Source organism: Colletotrichum navitas, assembly GCF_030913465.1.
Source record: "Colletotrichum navitas strain CBS 125086 chromosome Unknown LY79scaffold_33, whole genome shotgun sequence".
NCBI lineage: Eukaryota > Fungi > Ascomycota > Sordariomycetes > Glomerellales > Glomerellaceae > Colletotrichum > Colletotrichum navitas.
Window position 1 is genome coordinate 268,159 of NW_026850579.1, and position 16,129 is coordinate 284,287.

General features: G+C 56.1%; 6 protein-coding genes and 1 non-coding gene across 7 annotated transcripts; 3 read left to right on the top strand and 4 right to left on the bottom strand.

Annotated features, from left to right (window-relative positions):
* Positions 1-24: 24 nt before the first annotated feature.
* Positions 25-851, bottom strand: LY79DRAFT_580163 (uncharacterized protein; the record flags this gene model as incomplete). The annotated part of the gene is made up of 3 exons (XM_060560079.1): positions 25-145; positions 314-431; positions 632-851. The coding sequence occupies 3 exons, from the start codon at positions 849-851 to the stop codon at positions 25-27; spliced, it is 459 nt and encodes a 152-aa protein (XP_060413721.1).
* Positions 852-2,131: 1,280 nt separating this feature from the next.
* LY79DRAFT_516366 (uncharacterized protein) lies at positions 2,132-3,697 on the bottom strand (the record flags this gene model as incomplete). Its single annotated transcript, XM_060554812.1, has 1 exon — positions 2,132-3,697. One exon carries the CDS (start codon positions 3,695-3,697, stop codon positions 2,132-2,134), a length of 1,566 nt encoding a protein of 521 aa, XP_060413722.1.
* A 324-nt stretch (positions 3,698-4,021) lies between these two features.
* On the bottom strand, positions 4,022-4,924 carry LY79DRAFT_225293 (uncharacterized protein). The gene is made up of 2 exons (XM_060551636.1): positions 4,768-4,924; positions 4,022-4,714 (listed from the first exon to the last, which is right to left on the bottom strand). The coding sequence occupies exons 1-2, from the start codon at positions 4,781-4,783 to the stop codon at positions 4,224-4,226; spliced, it is 507 nt and encodes a 168-aa protein (XP_060413723.1). The 5' UTR covers positions 4,784-4,924; the 3' UTR covers positions 4,022-4,223.
* Positions 4,925-6,168: 1,244 nt separating this feature from the next.
* On the top strand, positions 6,169-8,283 carry LY79DRAFT_516429 (leucine rich repeat protein; the record flags this gene model as incomplete). The annotated part of the gene is made up of 1 exon (XM_060554819.1): positions 6,169-8,283. The coding sequence occupies one exon, from the start codon at positions 6,169-6,171 to the stop codon at positions 8,281-8,283; it is 2,115 nt and encodes a 704-aa protein (XP_060413724.1).
* A 125-nt stretch (positions 8,284-8,408) lies between these two features.
* On the top strand, positions 8,409-8,495 carry LY79DRAFT_t138. Its single transcript has one exon. It is a non-coding gene; the product is annotated as a tRNA-Gln (tRNA).
* Positions 8,496-9,186: 691 nt separating this feature from the next.
* Positions 9,187-11,293, top strand: LY79DRAFT_516403 (acyl-CoA N-acyltransferase; the record flags this gene model as incomplete). The annotated part of the gene is made up of 2 exons (XM_060554816.1): positions 9,187-10,422; positions 10,493-11,293. 2 exons carry the CDS (start codon positions 9,187-9,189, stop codon positions 11,291-11,293), a joined length of 2,037 nt encoding a protein of 678 aa, XP_060413725.1.
* Positions 11,294-15,199: 3,906 nt separating this feature from the next.
* LY79DRAFT_670147 (uncharacterized protein) lies at positions 15,200-16,091 on the bottom strand (the record flags this gene model as incomplete). The annotated part of the gene is made up of 3 exons (XM_060563745.1): positions 15,200-15,366; positions 15,428-15,763; positions 15,986-16,091. 3 exons carry the CDS (start codon positions 16,089-16,091, stop codon positions 15,200-15,202), a joined length of 609 nt encoding a protein of 202 aa, XP_060413726.1.
* Between the last annotated feature and the right edge of the window lie 38 nt (positions 16,092-16,129).

The following is a 16,129-nucleotide window of genomic DNA, read 5'->3' on the forward strand; positions in this document are numbered from 1 at the left end:
CAGCTCGATATAGTCGCTCGCTCCCTACAGCGAGGTACACTGGAAGCCCTTGAGACCGTCGACCGTCGTCTCCTGGCACGTGACCCCCTTTGTCGATGTGAAGATGACGCTCGCGCTGCCGTTGGTCGAAGCCTCGTAGTTGACCCTGGCAGGAAACGCGCGTTAGCCAAATCAGCCGCCTGGCAAAGAGTGTTCTCCCGCGTCGGTTCATGGGGCCCGTGGGCTCAAAGGGGCAAAAGGAATGCCCGCCTTGATTGCCGCAGATGAACGGGAACACGCCGTTGGGATGTCACGGGACGAGGGTCTTGCTTACGAGGTATTGAAACCTTGCGGGCCGTTGATGCCGATCCCTAAGCCGATGGTCATCGTGTCCTCGGTGATGGTGAACCCGCCACCGAGGCCGAAGGAATCCGAGCCGGATTGCAAGCCGCCTATCGGGGTCATCGTACGTCAGCCATCCGCTTCTTTGGCATTTTCCACCGCCTCAAACTCTCCTCTCCTCTCCTCTCTTTCCATACCCATCGCTCCCGTGCCGTGACCGGAGTGGCACACGCTTTTGGCCCCCTCCTCCATTGAGACGTCGAATCCAGACTCCGAGGGGGAAAGGGAAAAGGGGGGGGGGCAAACTCACCTCCGTAACTCTTGCCTTCGGCCCAGTTGATCCCGCACCCGACCCCGATCGCGCCAAACGGCCCCAGTGTCCCCGCCGCGCTGACCGCCCCCGTTCCCGAAGTCGCAGAAACGTTTTTGTTCAGCGTCGTGATGTCGACCCCGGCGGTGGCTTGGCGCGGCGCCAGCTCGGCGGAGGCGAGGCCGGCGAGAGCAATAAGGGTCCAGATCGAGCGGGTCATTGTTTCTTCTTTTCTGTCACGGTGGTCTTTAGAATACGTGGCGTTTCAGGTGATGGGCTGTCTTCCGGATATCTTGGATTTCCGTGGAGTGATTTGAAGGTCGAACACGGTGCGGTAGTAGCGAGTGACTGGAGTAAGTTGGTTCGACGCTTTTCACGATATTCGGAGCACCCCCCCTCGCAAGAGTTGGACCAACTAGAACTTATGTCTGACGGCCTCCCGGGTCGATTGGCCGGCCGAGTTTCCCATCTTGAAAGCTGCGAAAAGGGGGCGGGGACGCAATATAACCAGCCAAACTCTAATCAACAGACTGAACACGACAACGTACGCGGGCACGAGTAATGGCGTTTTGAGTTTATGAAGAAGAACAAAATTAGCCTAACATGCGACGAACCTGACCCCTGCGTCGCCTGCACGTCTCCCACTCTCGGAGCAGCCCGACGGACTGGTTCAGATGGTGGGGCCAACAGGGCTATTAAGGCCTAACGGTAACATGCTTGGAGCTCATCTAGACTGCAGCACATATAATAGAAGAGACAATAGCATGACCGAACGTCGCAGCGGACCCCCCGGCTCTTAACAGCGATAGCCCCAGGCTCGGTATCGTGAAGTGAGGCTCCTTGACCCGGGTCTCCAGAGACTACTGTACCTATGCCTTCGGGCCAGTTCTGCTCACCAGTTCAAGCTGTGCTGCGGCTCATTCGAGTCCGGAGCCATAGACCCGGACGGCTTTTAATCAACTCAACGCTATGTGAGCACCAGTCTGGATGCAGGATAATGATGCGCTTCGCGTAAGTCTATTCTCAAAAAGCATTTACACGGCTTTTGCAGGCCCTGACGTCAAGCCAGTTTGTACATGGTAGTGAGCGCCTAAGACGTTATCATCATAAACACATTCAACAGTCGTTCTGAACGTTCCCATCATTCATCCATCTACCCAATTGATCGCCCAGCGAGCCCAAGCAACCACTTCCGCCTCCTGAGCCGTGATCGTGCCTGTATCTAATGCCATCTAACTGTGCTGCGTTGTCGTTGTACCATCATTTCCTTTGTTCACATATTCCGTTTCTCGTAACCTGTTCGTTCCAAATGTGCACATGTCAGACATGACCCGTCTAGTCTCTTGATGTTGTGGCATCAAAATGCGTCTACCTAAAAGGGAGGTCATCTGACCTACCCAGACCGTTGCCCATGCAAAGGTGGAGAAAAAGAAAAGCCTACAAAGGAAATAATCATAAGCAGAACCCCCCGATGTGTTCTGTTGAAGAGAGCACTCCACCTCAAACGACGATGGAGTTGCGCGGCTCGGGTTCCTGGTTCTCGACCATCTCCAGAAACCGTGAGCACGGCGGCAGGCGCACCTGTGCCCGGTGTGAGCTGGCCGGCCATTGCCGGATCGAGTCGTAAAACTCGAGGCGAACTGGCGTTGACGCGGAGTGCAGACCGCGCAGGCTCTGCCGGCAGGCCTTGGGCTTCAGCAGCGCGATCCGCGGCGGCGCCAGACTTAGCGGTCGAACCGGCTCCGAATTCTGGCGTCGGCGTCGGAGCTGCGTCGGTGGGGACTTGGCCCGCTCCGAGACGAGCTGGAGCTTGGGCGGAAGAACCTCCGTCGGCGTCCCGGGCGGCGGGGGCGAGGCAGAGGATACTGAACAGCGGTCGCCCCCGACGGCTCCCGACATGGGCGCTGATGATATACCGGAATCGCAGGCGAGCAGAAGAGACATAGGCCGCGCGTCGGGAGATTGACCGTAGCCGTGTCGGAATGGGGGTGGGCCCCGGGCCAAAGAGTGCTCGTCCATCTCGCGCCTAACAACGGCACGCGCTTGGATCTTCCTCTTCCGCGCGTACTCAGCGTTGAGCGAGCTCATGAGCTTCTCCAGGACCTTCCACGGGAAGATGACCGTGCCCGCCTCCCAAGCCCTGCCGGCGGCGAGCTCTGTGGAGAAGAAGCTTGTCCAAGCGCGGGCGTTGGAACATGGGTTACCGAGGATCATGCCCTCGTCGGACGTCCGCATTCGCAGCAGCAGTTCGGACCGCTCTCGTTTGGAAAAGGGCTGATACGACATCGACGATGCGTTGACCATGTGTTGTAACAGAGCTAGTGCCTCGGAGGCTTTGAAAAACTCGGCGAACGGTCCGCCTAGTGGGAGAGAGGTTTGCCTGTAGCAGGTGATGTTTGGCTGTCCTGACTGGGCTGGATTGCCTGCCGTCAATATGAGGGTGACGGCACGATTGTTGCGGGTGAGAGCGACGGCGTAGTTCTGGTGCGGTGAGGGCGTTTCCCTGGACTGTTTGTTGGAAGGGCTGTCTCCAGATCGAGACATCGGGTCAGGATAGGGATGCTGCTTGGCGTCATGGCCAATGGCTGCTGTTGATTCAGTACCAATCCGGTACTGACCTTCCGAGTAAAAGCTCCGTAGACTACAGCTGTCTGAACGGGAGCGCAAGTGACAATTGCTAGTTCGGACCGGCGTCAGGGGTTGCACGAGCGGCTCCGACGAGAAGTACGAGTCGGCCTTGGTAGGTGGTGTCTCCGGCCCGAAGGACGACGTCCGCGTCCTTGCATCCGAAGGAGTGTCGTGTCTCAGCTCAGGAGTCCGATCCGCGAGTAGTTGAGGCAGGTCTGGCGAGTATCTCGACAGGTCATCGGGGGAGGCCCCGGGAGACGACTTCGCGTATCCTGTGGGGGGTCGGAAACCAAAGACCGAGTTGAGTCTGCTAACGGTCTGGGCGGTGGAATCATCTACTTCCCAAGACGATGCCGGCGAGCGGAATGACTCCGTCGACGGCCACTTGGCGTGGGAGACCGGCCCTTCGACGTTTCTGCGTGGGATGGAAGAATACATGGGAAAGGATGACCTGGTGAACAGAAAAGCAGACGAAAGAGGAAGCGATTTGCTTTTCGGAACGCAGCTCAACCGTAAGAAAAGAGTGAACTCTGGCCGCCCACTGGCCAGCAGGTCTTTCATATATACCTAAGACTTCTTCTTGATGCGATCCAGCCAGACAACCGGCCAAGAAGGGGGGAGGGGTGAGGGGGTGAGGGGGTGAGGGGAAAGGGGGCGGTCAGCCAGCTCGACACACACCGAGATAGGGTGTCTTGGACCTCCACGACAGCCAATCTCTCTTGGCCAACATACCTGGGCAGTATATTTCCTTCTCCATCATCGCATCCAACGCACCAACATTGGGGGACGTTGGTAGGGCTATCCTCGTCGATGGCATTGGCAGAGATTCAAGGCCTCCCCCCACCTGACCAGGCATTTGGGAGACACGACACCATCATGTTTGCTAGTGTGCGTCAGTGTCCCCCCACAGCCTCGACATCCCATGCCCCTCCTTGCATGCCTCCCCAAGAGATCATCCACCTGCTTATGCGGAAAAGAAAGGTGAGCTCCAATCGGTGGGCCCGGGAAGCATCTCGCATGCGGCTTGCCGATTCATAGCCGCGTGACAACCGGCCGAGAACTGTGGCATTACGGATTGCTTGCATGCGTCGCTGCCCGAGGGAGGGAAGTAAGCCGGCCAAAAGCAAAGACTGCTCCGAGGGGCCAGTGACTGGTCGGCAACCCGCATGAGAAGCGGGCTGTACGCAGCTTTGCCGCACGATATATCACCTTTCCCCCCGACTGCATGGCGCAAACGAAACAGGCCAAGTGCAGCCAATGTGGAGGGGCCAGCAGCAGCAGCAGCAGCAGCAGCAGCAACAACAACAACAACAACAACAACAACAACAGGACGCGAACGGACGCCGCGGTGGCAGGCGGGTGTTTTTTTTTTGTTGTCAGAATAATTCGTTATTGGAATTCTCGCCCAAGCCGCGCGAAGAAAAGGCTGGAATGCGTATCGGAAGGATGGCGTCTGTAAGCAACCCCGTGGCGTGCTTCGGGCTTTTCTTCATTGCTCACCGCTGTATGGGGAATTTGTGACATGGCGCGAGTGTCGCAGAAGAAGCAAGTTGAAAAAAGCAACGCGTTCCGTCTAAGCTCGGCCGTATGAGACCCCAAGAGCCAGGACGAGACAGTTGCAGACGGCGAATTAGCCCGTGATCAATTAATGTCCTGCAGGGAACGCTTGGTCCGTTAAATGATAAGACAAGCTATAGGGCGGTCGTGGTTGGCGGACGACTTGCGGAGGAAGTGACGAGTGTCCTTTGACGTGGCCAGTCCCTGTTAGACACAAAACTGATTGCGGTGGATTCCTGGGTGTCACGCTCAGCCCGTGGCAGACTCAGACAGAATCAAATGGCGATGAGACAGGGCTTCACCACGAAGGAAGTTGCGTAACAGCGTCATGCGATGCAACACTAGAGACGAGGGGTGGAGGACCGGCGGACGGGGGGATTGGGGCCGTTTGACGTTTGAGCCGCACCTGGAAAAGTCCGAGGCGTTGAAGCGATTGGTTTGTGAGCGGATGTCGCTTGCCGCACTGCAAGGCACTGCGGGCATGAGTTGGGAGGGGCAAGTCGCGAGGGGAGGGTCGTGACTGTGGGAGAAGTGAAGCAATTCGTGACTTGACTACTGACTATCTACTGTGCTATACTACTTACAAGGATAGGTACCGGTATGCAGGCTGGCGGGTAGGTAGGTACCTATCAATGGATGGTTTGGTTCACAATTGTGGCTGCTGCAAGGGCGCCCAGCCACATCCAGCGTGGTTGAACAGTACGTATCTAAATGCATGTATGAGACCAGTACGTACTCATCCCACCTAGGTAGATGGGGAACACAACATTCATACCAGCCACCACAAAGTGCAGTGCAACCTGTCATCCACACGGTTGAAAGGGACTTGTCGTCGTTGGCGGCGGCGGTGGTGCTGCTGTTCTTTCGTCTTCGTATGGCAGGATTGATTGTTTTGTTCCATGTTCTATGTTCCATCATCTGATGTATGGGTCGTCGTGGTCAGTCATAGTCATGTCAAGGTCTTGTCAATAAGCGCGCCCTTCCAACGGCATGGATGACATGGACGACATGGACCAACAGGTCAATTGCGAGGTCAAATCCTTGAACGACAACCCAATCACAATCTTGACTCGCCCTTTCAGTCCAGCCAAGCCTCGACCAACAGCCCAGGATAACGTCAACTCGGCAATAACCATACGAGGAAGCGAGTTGAGGGGTAATCCAACCACATTGACTCATCGCCGTTACAAGTTGCAGTCATGCCCATCCTCAGCGACAAGTAACCAGCATATAAGCTCCCGATCTACTGTCTGTCGTGGGTTTCGGGGTCAATCGAAAACTGCAAATTCGCCAAACAATACTTCAACCAATAACAAATCATCATATTCATCGTATCAACCAGAGTCGTCGCAATGGCCTCCGCCGCTACACTCTTACTCACATCAACACCATCAATACTTGGTGGCTTTGAACCCCTGTCAAATGGCGCGGCACAAGCACCAAGCATCGACACCAACCAGACTGACAGCAACGACGCTACCCGAGTCAACGTGGACGAGGCAATCCGTCTGGCGGCCCTCTTCCGGCAGGCCTTCAACCTTCTCGATGCCCAGATGCCTGACTTTGACCACTCGAAAGCTTACACTCCCGACGAGATACTCGCTCTGCCAATTGACACCATCCGCCTGTCAGACGAGTTGCACGGTCTCCCTCGACGAAAATCCAGGCGATCTCATCTAGCTGGGGCCATTGCATCGCTGTTATATCCCGCCACTTATGATGATGCTGTGTCACCGGTAATTCGGTACGAAGCCGCGCGGGTGAGACTGCGTGCATGGGTCGCCTTGCAGCGGAAATACGACATCTTTGCCGCCACCAACCGGAACGGCCATAGCTTCCGCGGTTTGACTGGCGGTACTGCATCCGGTGTGCATGCGCCTGTCTGGGCCTCCCGGATCCTTGCCCAGGGCCCGTGGGACCCCGCCAAGGCGCCCGTTGCCCTAACTAGCGCGAAAGCCATCCCGATGCCTGTTGCCGTCGCCGTCGCCGCCGACCTTGCCCCGTTCTTCGACCACCTCAAGCAGCGGGGCACCCACGCGCTCGACGAAGGCTCCGCCGGTGCTGCTCTCGAGGGCGGCAAGGGCGAACCCTACTACGGTGTCAAAGGCGCCGAGTTCCGCAAAGGTGTCGTCTACGAGGACGGTCGCATGGATCTGTGCAAAATGGCTGTTGGTCCAGACCACATTGGCAACCTGATGGACAGTTTACGGCCGAACCCCTTCGTCCGACACTTCCTTCTAGGCAACAACATTATTGGCCCGGTTGGGGCTCGGGAGATCGGCCGGTTCGTCCGGGAGCTCCCCGGCCGTATGAACACCTGGTATCTGGCAGGCAACTGCATCGACGCCCCCAGTTTCAAGACATTGGTCGACGCCCTGGTCGAGTCCGAGGCAGTGACGAACATATGGCTAAAACGAAACCCCTTAGGTCCCGCGGCTGCGGCAGATGTCTACCGTCTCATTACCGAGACAAAGAACCTACGCACACTGGATCTCGATCAGACCGAACTCGGTGATTCTGGCACCGCGGAGTTGTTCCGACGTCTGGCTGCGTTCTCTGTTGCTATCCCCGGCCGTAAGCAACTGCCGCTGCGCAACATTTACTTGAACGGTAACGGCATATCGACCAAGGCTGCAGTTGCGATCGCCGAGTTCCTGGGCTCGCCCGCCTGTGGTATTACCTCGCTCTATCTGTCATGCAACCCCTTGGGCGACGAAGGCACGAAAGCGCTTGTTTCCGGTATCCGCAAAGCCCACCAGTTATCACGGCTGTCACTGCAATCCACTGGTCTAACAGCTGCTGGTGCCAGCGACGTCTTCCGGGCTATCACGACGCATCCCGGTGTGCGCTTCTTGGATGTTGGCCAAGCGTATGCGACCGTCGACCTTGGCCAGGCGTGGAACTATATCGATAAAGATGCTGTGCCGTCAATTTGTGAGCTTTTGTCAACAAACCAAACACTCCAGTACCTGAACCTGGGCTATTGCCCCATCTCACCGACAGAGCTTCGCAAGATCGACGCCGCTGTCTTGGAAAGCTCCCTGTTGTTTTACTTGGCGGTCTCGATCCTTCCCAAAGCGAAAGTCAGGATGCCATCATTTAACCCGTCGGCCGATCATACAATGCCAGATTTGCATTCGCTGTCGGCGCCGACCAAAGACGAAAAGGCCCTCGAGAAGGCCATCAACAGGCACCTTGAACGGAACGTTAAAGCCACATATGGCGACGACATGACTTATGCCAAGTTCCTTCAGGAGGAGAAACGATGGATCGTCAATGACAAAACTGACGTGCGCAAAATCGATTCAGTGTATCGCAATCGCGATGCCGGTCTCGCCCGACGCAAGCTGCAGGCCCTGGCCAAAGATTGGGACGAGAACGATGACACCCTCGCCCGGGTCATGAACGCCAAAGGTCCGTTTTGCAGTGTACGTAAACACACAGACGTTTTGACTGAGGTAAATTGAGGAGAGAGGACATCTTAATGAGTATCAGCAGGGTGGGGAGGGTAGCATCGGCCGCGAAAGACTAGACCCGCTGTTGAGGATTATGGATTCTGGATCGCTGGCTTCTCTCAACAAATAATGTCTCAGGTCTATTAGTCTAGTTGGTTAGGACGTCGGATTCTGATAGTGATCAGTTTCTTCCGTAGGCCCAGGTTCGAATCCTGGATGGACCTTTCATTTTCCTATATTCGAGAAATATGAATAATCTTTTTTGCCTCTGCGTGCATTTCTTTTTCACCATCCGTATTCTCGGAAAATTGCCCAACAGTTATTTCGGCTATGCGTGCATGCACATAGCGAGGGTTCTGTTTAGAAGCAGGGACAATGGCTTATCGGGAGTTCAGACTTAGAGGGAGTAGTAGTCGCACACGTAGTTGTACTAGCGAATAATTGTATTATATAAGCTTTTAACGTCATTGCTTCGGATGCACCCCCAAACACATTTCGATCGATCAACAGTCAACAGATCGTCGGTGGACACCCCAATTACGCCCTGGACATTCCCATCGCAACGCCATGCGTTTGTGACTCGACCCCCTCCGCATATTCTCGCTGTGAGACAAGACACGATCCAGACTCAAGATTCGAAGATTGTTCAGGCCCCTCTCTTTTCGCACTCGTGGAACCCTCCCCCATACCTCTCTCCCTAATCCATACCCACTGGATCTCGACCTTCCTTCACCCCTGCAAGGTTCGCTCCAGCCCGTGATAATCCCCAAAGTTTAATTGATTCGTCGCGCACGCCGGGCCCTCGTCTGCGAGTCCTGTCACACACCTATCTGCGGAAGCCTTCCGCCATTTACTCGGGGGGGGGGTTTTTTTATTATTATTTAAATTTAGCATACCACGACGCATGCTCCGAGGATGGCGCCGGTGAAGCGCAAGCGACCCCACGACGAACCCGAACCACTACCGCCCCCCACCGCTCCCGCCGCAGTTGCAGCGGCACCGGCCGAGTCAACGACGCGTCGCGCAACGCGTCAAACTCCGATTCTGCCCCCTCCAATCCCGACCTCAGCCACCACCTTTCAACCCCAATCGCAGTCTCTGGGCCCCGCCGCTGTCGCCGAAGAGAAGCTACCGGGCGGACGTCGCACCTCGACTTCGAGACCACACCTTCCCACCAAGATCTCCGAGACCCCGATACCCATACCGAAGCACCCGTCTTCTTCAACCAGCTATCCTCCAGCACAGCACCAACTACCACCAGTGCAACCATCAAGCCAGCAGCCCTCGAGCTCTGTGCACTCCGAATCCCGCGCAGCCCGACAAAAACGCGAAAACGCAGCTGACGCTCCCATGATGGCGGCCAAGGAGGCCAAGGAAAATGTCAGGCCGGTGACACTTGTCGCGCCTAAAATCACATACCAAGTGCCGCAGACCCAGCTCCACCGGACGGGGAGCCTCGTCCGACCCAGTCCTCCTACAGGCCAGCCGCCCATCACGCAACACTTCCGTCCTGTGTCGACGCGGCCTTACCACACCATCCCCTCTACCGTCACCGCCGTGCCCGTTCCCGTACCCCCGACGTCATCATCGACACTGTCGAAACCCGCCCCGGCAGCGGCAGTGACAGTGCCAGTGGCAGCTCTGAGGACAACAGACAAATCCACGCTACGGACGGACCGTAACATCGACAAGGTGATGCTCGGCAACATCTGCTTCCGCGCATGGTACCCTTCGTACTACGGCAAAGAGGTCCTTGGTGATACCGCAGGCGGGAGAGGCGGGGCCGGGAGCAAGAACTCTCATTCCCACGACGCGGCTGGCACGCACAACGGCAACGGCGGGGTCGGCGCGAAGAACAGCCACCGAAAGGGCGCCGACGCGCCCATGCTTGACAGGCTCTACGTGTGCCCTGTGTGTTTCAAGTACTCGAAAGAGCTGGTGGCGTGGTGGGGGCACGTCCGCGTGTGCGAACGCGCGGGGACGGTGCCGGGGAGGAAGGTCTACGTGCACCCACGCGGGAGGAGGCTGGTGCGCAAAGAGATTGCGCGGATGACAGGAAAGAAGACAAACGTCACGCCAAAGTTTACGGAGGAGTACGTCACGGACGAAGGGGAATGGAGTGTATGGGAAGTGGATGGGGAGCAGGACGTGGTGAGTAACAACCCCGTCGCCAGTACCTTTCATAATAAAATATGCTGTACTGACGCAAATGCTGCAACAGCTCTTCTGCCAAAACCTCTCTCTCTTCGCCAAGCTCTTCCTCGACAACAAATCCGTCTTCTTCGATGTCCGCGGCTTCAACTACTTCCTCCTGGTCTACACCCCGCCCCCGAGGCCCAACAGCCCGGACCCCCCACCGCGCCCCCACATCGTCGGCTTCTTCTCCAAGGAGAAGATGTCGTGGGACAACAACAACCTCGCTTGTATACTCGTATTCCCGCCCTGGCAGCGCAAGGGTCTTGGCGCGCTGCTGATGGGCGTGTCGTACGAGATCTCGCGGCGCGAGGGCGTCATGGGCGGACCGGAGAAACCGATCTCTGAGCTGGGCCGCAAGGGTTACAAACGGTTCTGGGGCGGTGAGGTGGCACGGTGGCTACTGAGTTGTCCCACAAACGGTAGGGGAGGGGGAGGCGACGCCGAACCGGCTTTGCTGGTCGATCTCGAGGACTGCAGTCGAGCGACATGGATCGCGTTGGAGGATTGCTTGGCTACGCTGAGAGAGATGGGGGTCGTCGTGGAGGCTGGCAAGGGGCCCGGAAAGCCGCCTCCGAAACCGAAGAAGAAGGGGAAAAGTGCCGGTACGGAGGCAGTGGATGGAGAAGAAGACGAGGATGTGGAAATGGAGGAGCCGGAACCCGAGCCCGAGCCCCGACCGGATGTGCCGCGGGTCAAGGTCGACAAGGCGGCAGTTTGGGCTTGGGTTGCTGCAAACGGGATCAGCCTGGAGAAGGTGTGTGATCCGGATGGGTTTGTGGAGGGCTACGCCATCAAGAAGCCGGACGCGGAGGAAGCCGATGAGTGAAATATATCCAACATCGATTGTCATAATAATTAGCCACATTCCCCCGTCACTTTTCTGCTTGGGGAGTCGGGGTTTACTGACGGCAGTATTGATGATGCCGAATTGCCGACGTTCTGCGAGCCGCCCTTTGGCAGGCATGTGATATGTCCAGAACGGAGTTTCTCCGATCTGTGTGCCTGCCTCTACTGTCTCGGTATGGTTTACCTTTGCCTGGATAACAACTTCACTATCAATTTATTCCTGGTCAAGGGGGAGAAGGGTCAGTAAGGTCTACAACGAAGACTTTATTCATAATGCTTACAGACAACGCTGAGGCTCGTACGTTTTGCGCTACATTCCATTAACCAATGATGAAAGCCTTTCGTGGTCATCACCGTCAAGATATGCCAAAGCTTTACGCACACACATTGGGCCGACATACGAAGACCTCTATCTAGGGTTTGATAACCCCAAAACAAGATGTAATAAATCATTCCTTCATCACACGTTAGCATGTGCAAAGAGAGATATAACCAGACAGCCCCGACTCGTAAACTGACTGATATGGCCTGGTTGGGATCGTGGCAGCCGCAAGGAGTGCCGAGGTCTCGGGTCTTTAGATATGCACCATCAAGGCAAATGGCCGAGTATCCAGTTTACTTTGAGCTGTCAAATCAGGTATCTCACCATCTTCTCCCTCTTAAGGGATCACCCGGAGGTTTCTTAGTCTAGGCGGATCTCGACCGACAGCAGCATGAGGAGGGCGATACGGAGTTCTGAGATGACATACCACAGAAAGAAGACGTGTCTGTAAACCTACCAAAGTATACATCTTCAATTTCAAGTACCCACCATCCAGAGAGAGACAGAGGGAGAGTTATTCATGCCACAGACAAACAACCTTGTGGGAAAGGTCTTTGACCCTCGTTGACAATCCTACTTGTAGTATCCCGAGCATTGTAGCTAGATTATCTCGTGATAGCAACCAGCAGCACACATCACATGCCGTTGTCCAGTGGTACAGCCGAAAATCGGGTATCTACGGGCACGGCCGAACAGAGGCCAGAGGTTCGCTTCCGGAGAACAGCACCTTCCACATCCACGTTATTAATTCCAAATGGGCCTCCAAGGGGGGGGCTATCACCTTAACCCGCATCACCCACTCTACGAAGACTTCTCGCCTTACGACATTGTTATCCCCAGCAGGGCATCCACAGCACTAGCCGACGAACTTGCGGGACTGATTCCCCATGGGGAGAGGGGCCTGATATCATCAGGTCTTCCGTTTTGTGGTCTGATGCGTGCGGGTGTCGAGCTGAAGCGTACTCGCCGCCATCCCCCGTCAAGCCGGCGGTTCTCTCTCAAGCCCTCTCCCCCTCGGGGACCCATGCTCGGAGGGGAGGAGGTACCGGCATTGGTGTGTTGGTCGTCGACGGTCGGCATTGGCCCTGACCGTCTTGGGAGATTATGACCGTAGTATCCATATACAGAGGAGTATTCCAGGAGGTCCTGGATTCGTGCTATGCACGCGGGCGGGCTGACTCGCGACAGAGCATGCCGGTTCCTCGACAGCCAACATCAAGCAAACAGCCGCCCACAGCACCATGTGTGTCTGTCTTGGCGATGGCTTTCGTACAACTCATAAGGAACGAACATTTAGCATCTCCATCCGTCCTTCCATATCCAAGTCCCGAGCAGTGAATCGCCAGACACGTCGTCAAAACAAACGGACCGCACACATTCTAGAAACCGTTCCTCTTCCATGCCGTCCCAAAGTGGTTAAAAGGTGGGTCACAATCGTACGTTGCGCCAGCCCATGGCCTCGGTCCAAGGGGAAAAAAAAAAAAAAAAAACAGGTGCATGCGCCTCCCAAGGAATTGGAGAAAACATCGGCCCAGGTCTCGGGGGGAAATCGAACGAGACCTGCGTGAGGGGAAAACAGTTCTTTGCCTTAGCTCGGGGCCGTCGTCATATTTAAAATAGGATTCCCTGGATTTCCGGGACGAAGATTACTTAAGCCTTTCAACGACATCCCATCCAGACATCGTCAACGATTCAACCCACGATCGCGCGCACTCGGCCAACCCCCCTTCCCCGCCAATTGACGGTGAGCACGCAGTACATAAACACGTAAACGGTGATCAAAAGGGGCGCTTTTGCTTGACACGGGAGACACGAACTAAGACAGTCATGATGCAATAGCCTGTGGAGCCTCTCAATACCCGCTCACCCGACCGTCTTTCACTCGTCTCGCCTCGTCTCGTCAGAGGACCCGCATATCTAACCCGGGCCTGGATGAGAAAGAAGGGCAAACACGGTACGAATACCCGCGATAACAAGAGGCAAGTTGGTGGCACCGTTTCTTTCTGTTGTTTTCTACGGAGATTGCACCCACGAAACGGTTCGCGGGACGAAGGGGGGAACCGAGGAGCGGGTCAGTCTCCTACCACTCACTCCCCTTACCCCTTCAAAATTGTCAAGATCGAGATCCGAGCGAGAGGGGGAGGAGAAGAAAAGACGGAAAACCCAAATCAATTTGAGACGGCCGTAGAGTGTTGACAATCTGGCTCCAGTCGAGCTTGTCGACACCACTGCGAACTCAAGGCAAGCTCGAGATCAGACTTGTTCGAGGCGTTGTCCTATTCGTCTCATGTTTCTTTTCTCTCTCTCTCCTTTTTTTTCCTTTTTTTTTCTTCTTTCTTTCTTTTTGTTTCCTCCGAGAGACTACCACGGTGAAAGTTTTCGTCCCCGTTTGAAGGCGCGCACGCAACCAGCCCAGAGAGGGGGTGTGTGTGTGAGCGAGGAGATAAGAAAAGAGCAAGCCGTTGGGGGTAACCCTTCGGTAGTGTGTAGGGATGGATGCACGACTCGGAGCCAAGGCGCTCGACGATAAGGCCGCGAGCGAAGCGGAGCACCCACACACATAGTTTCTCGGAGACCGGACTCAAGTCGGCAGTGACTACTGGACAATTGGGACAAGGCTGGTCAAGCTGATCAGGCTCCTTGACCGGCCGGGGCCACGGTCACGAGCTCGAGTGAAGAAGACAGAGTATGCCGCCCCCAAGGCCGTTGAGATCGCCGAGCGGTGGTGTGCGTCCAGTGGGCGATGAAGACCGTTCCTCAATGGGAAGCGAGAGTGAGAGTGAGAGAGAGAGAGGGACAGAGGGTAGGGCGGGAACCAAACGAGATGGCGTGGCGCGTGTTCGCTGGCAAGGAAGTGAAAGGTCAAAAAAACCCCATGGGGATGAAGTCGCCCTTCCCCTGGGCCATCCCGCGGTCCAGAGGACGGACGGGAGTCAGGCACATACACCCGCAATAAGCTCGAGGGTTAGAGCTCGCCCAATTCTCACCTCGCATTGGCCAATTCGCCTCGTTCGAGATCTCGGGGGAGCTTCGAGCTCGCCGTCCTGAAGTGGAGATTGGGGAGAGAGCATCGCGTGCGTGTCCTGGGGGGGGGGGGGGGGGCCGCGAAGCTCGCTCGGCGGTGAGAACCTGTTTTTTTTTTTTTTTTTACTCGCCCTCTCTCGTTCCTGCCCCAATCCTTTCTTGAGGGTATCCTGTTGGTGAAGAATCCTGCCAGGCCAGGTCCATCTCACGAAGTTTCATCCTCATGCTTTCAAGATTCTCACAGTTTGTCCCAAGCTTCACTCTCAGTCATCATCAAAGTTCGGTTCATCACGAGTTTTGAGGTTTGTAGTATTTTTACAGAAAAAAGTGTCAGGGCCAGGAGCCACGGGGGGTGGGAACAACCGGCCGAAGCAAGAAAGATCGGGGAGTGTGCAAAACTTTTTCGCTCGTAAGAGTAGTGCGATACCCGCGTCCGCCTGCCACGAGCCATTCTCCATCTATACAACACTGCCCAAAAAAGGCTGTGCGGTCTAAGACCTCTATACTTCTAAATGCCCACCATGCTGTCTATCCCGTCTATTAACTCTGTGCTTGTTCCGCAGTGTGGAGGCGGTTTGCTGCTCCATTGCGTAACCAAAGGCGAACCTGTCCCGAGGGGGACCAGACGCGGGAAGACGGCTCCGTCCGAAAGCCATCCCAACCCTGCGCCTCCCCCAGCTCGCCAGCGCGAAGTAAATCGCTTACGTCTGTGAATGGTTGTTAGCTTGGATGAATCCCGATGAGATATGGATGGCAGCGGGTGATGACGTACGAACTTGGCCATGAGGGCAACCATGAGGTCGAAAAGACCGATGGCCTCGACGAAAGCGAAGCCGAGAATGGCGTAGGAGAAGAGCTGGCCACGGAGGGCAGGGTTGCGGGCAACACCGTTGAGGAGGGCGGCGAAGACCAGACCGATACCGATACCAGCACCGGTGAGACCGATGGCGGCGGAACCCATACCCAGGTTCTTGGAGACCTCGACCATAGCCTGGGCGATCTCAGAGGAGTAGGCGCGCTTGGCCTGGACCTGGGTGAAGACCTTGGAGGACTTGATGGTGGTGGCCTGCTGGCGCTTGACGGCCTGGAGGGGGCTGGAGAAGCCTGTAAACAAAATTCGATGTCAGAAGCGGGTTCGATTTTTTTTTTCTTTTTTGCACTGGTCTTCTTCCTTCTCGACGATGGGGGACGGCGACGGCGACGATATCGGAATCGGTGCCGTGAGAGGCCAATTGGGTTGGTTTGTTCAGTTGGCTCGCCGTAGGCGTCGGTCTTCTTGATGCCCCCCCTCGCCATTCCCTCCCTATTCTTCCGTTCAAGACTTACCGGTGATGGTGCGCTTAGGCATGGCAGAGACGCGCACCGCAGGGCGGGCGGCCTTGGTGGCCATCTGAGTGGCGAGTCTGGAGGCGAGGACGCGAGTGGAGGCCATTGTGACTGATGGGAGGGGAGATTGTGGGATAGACGGGT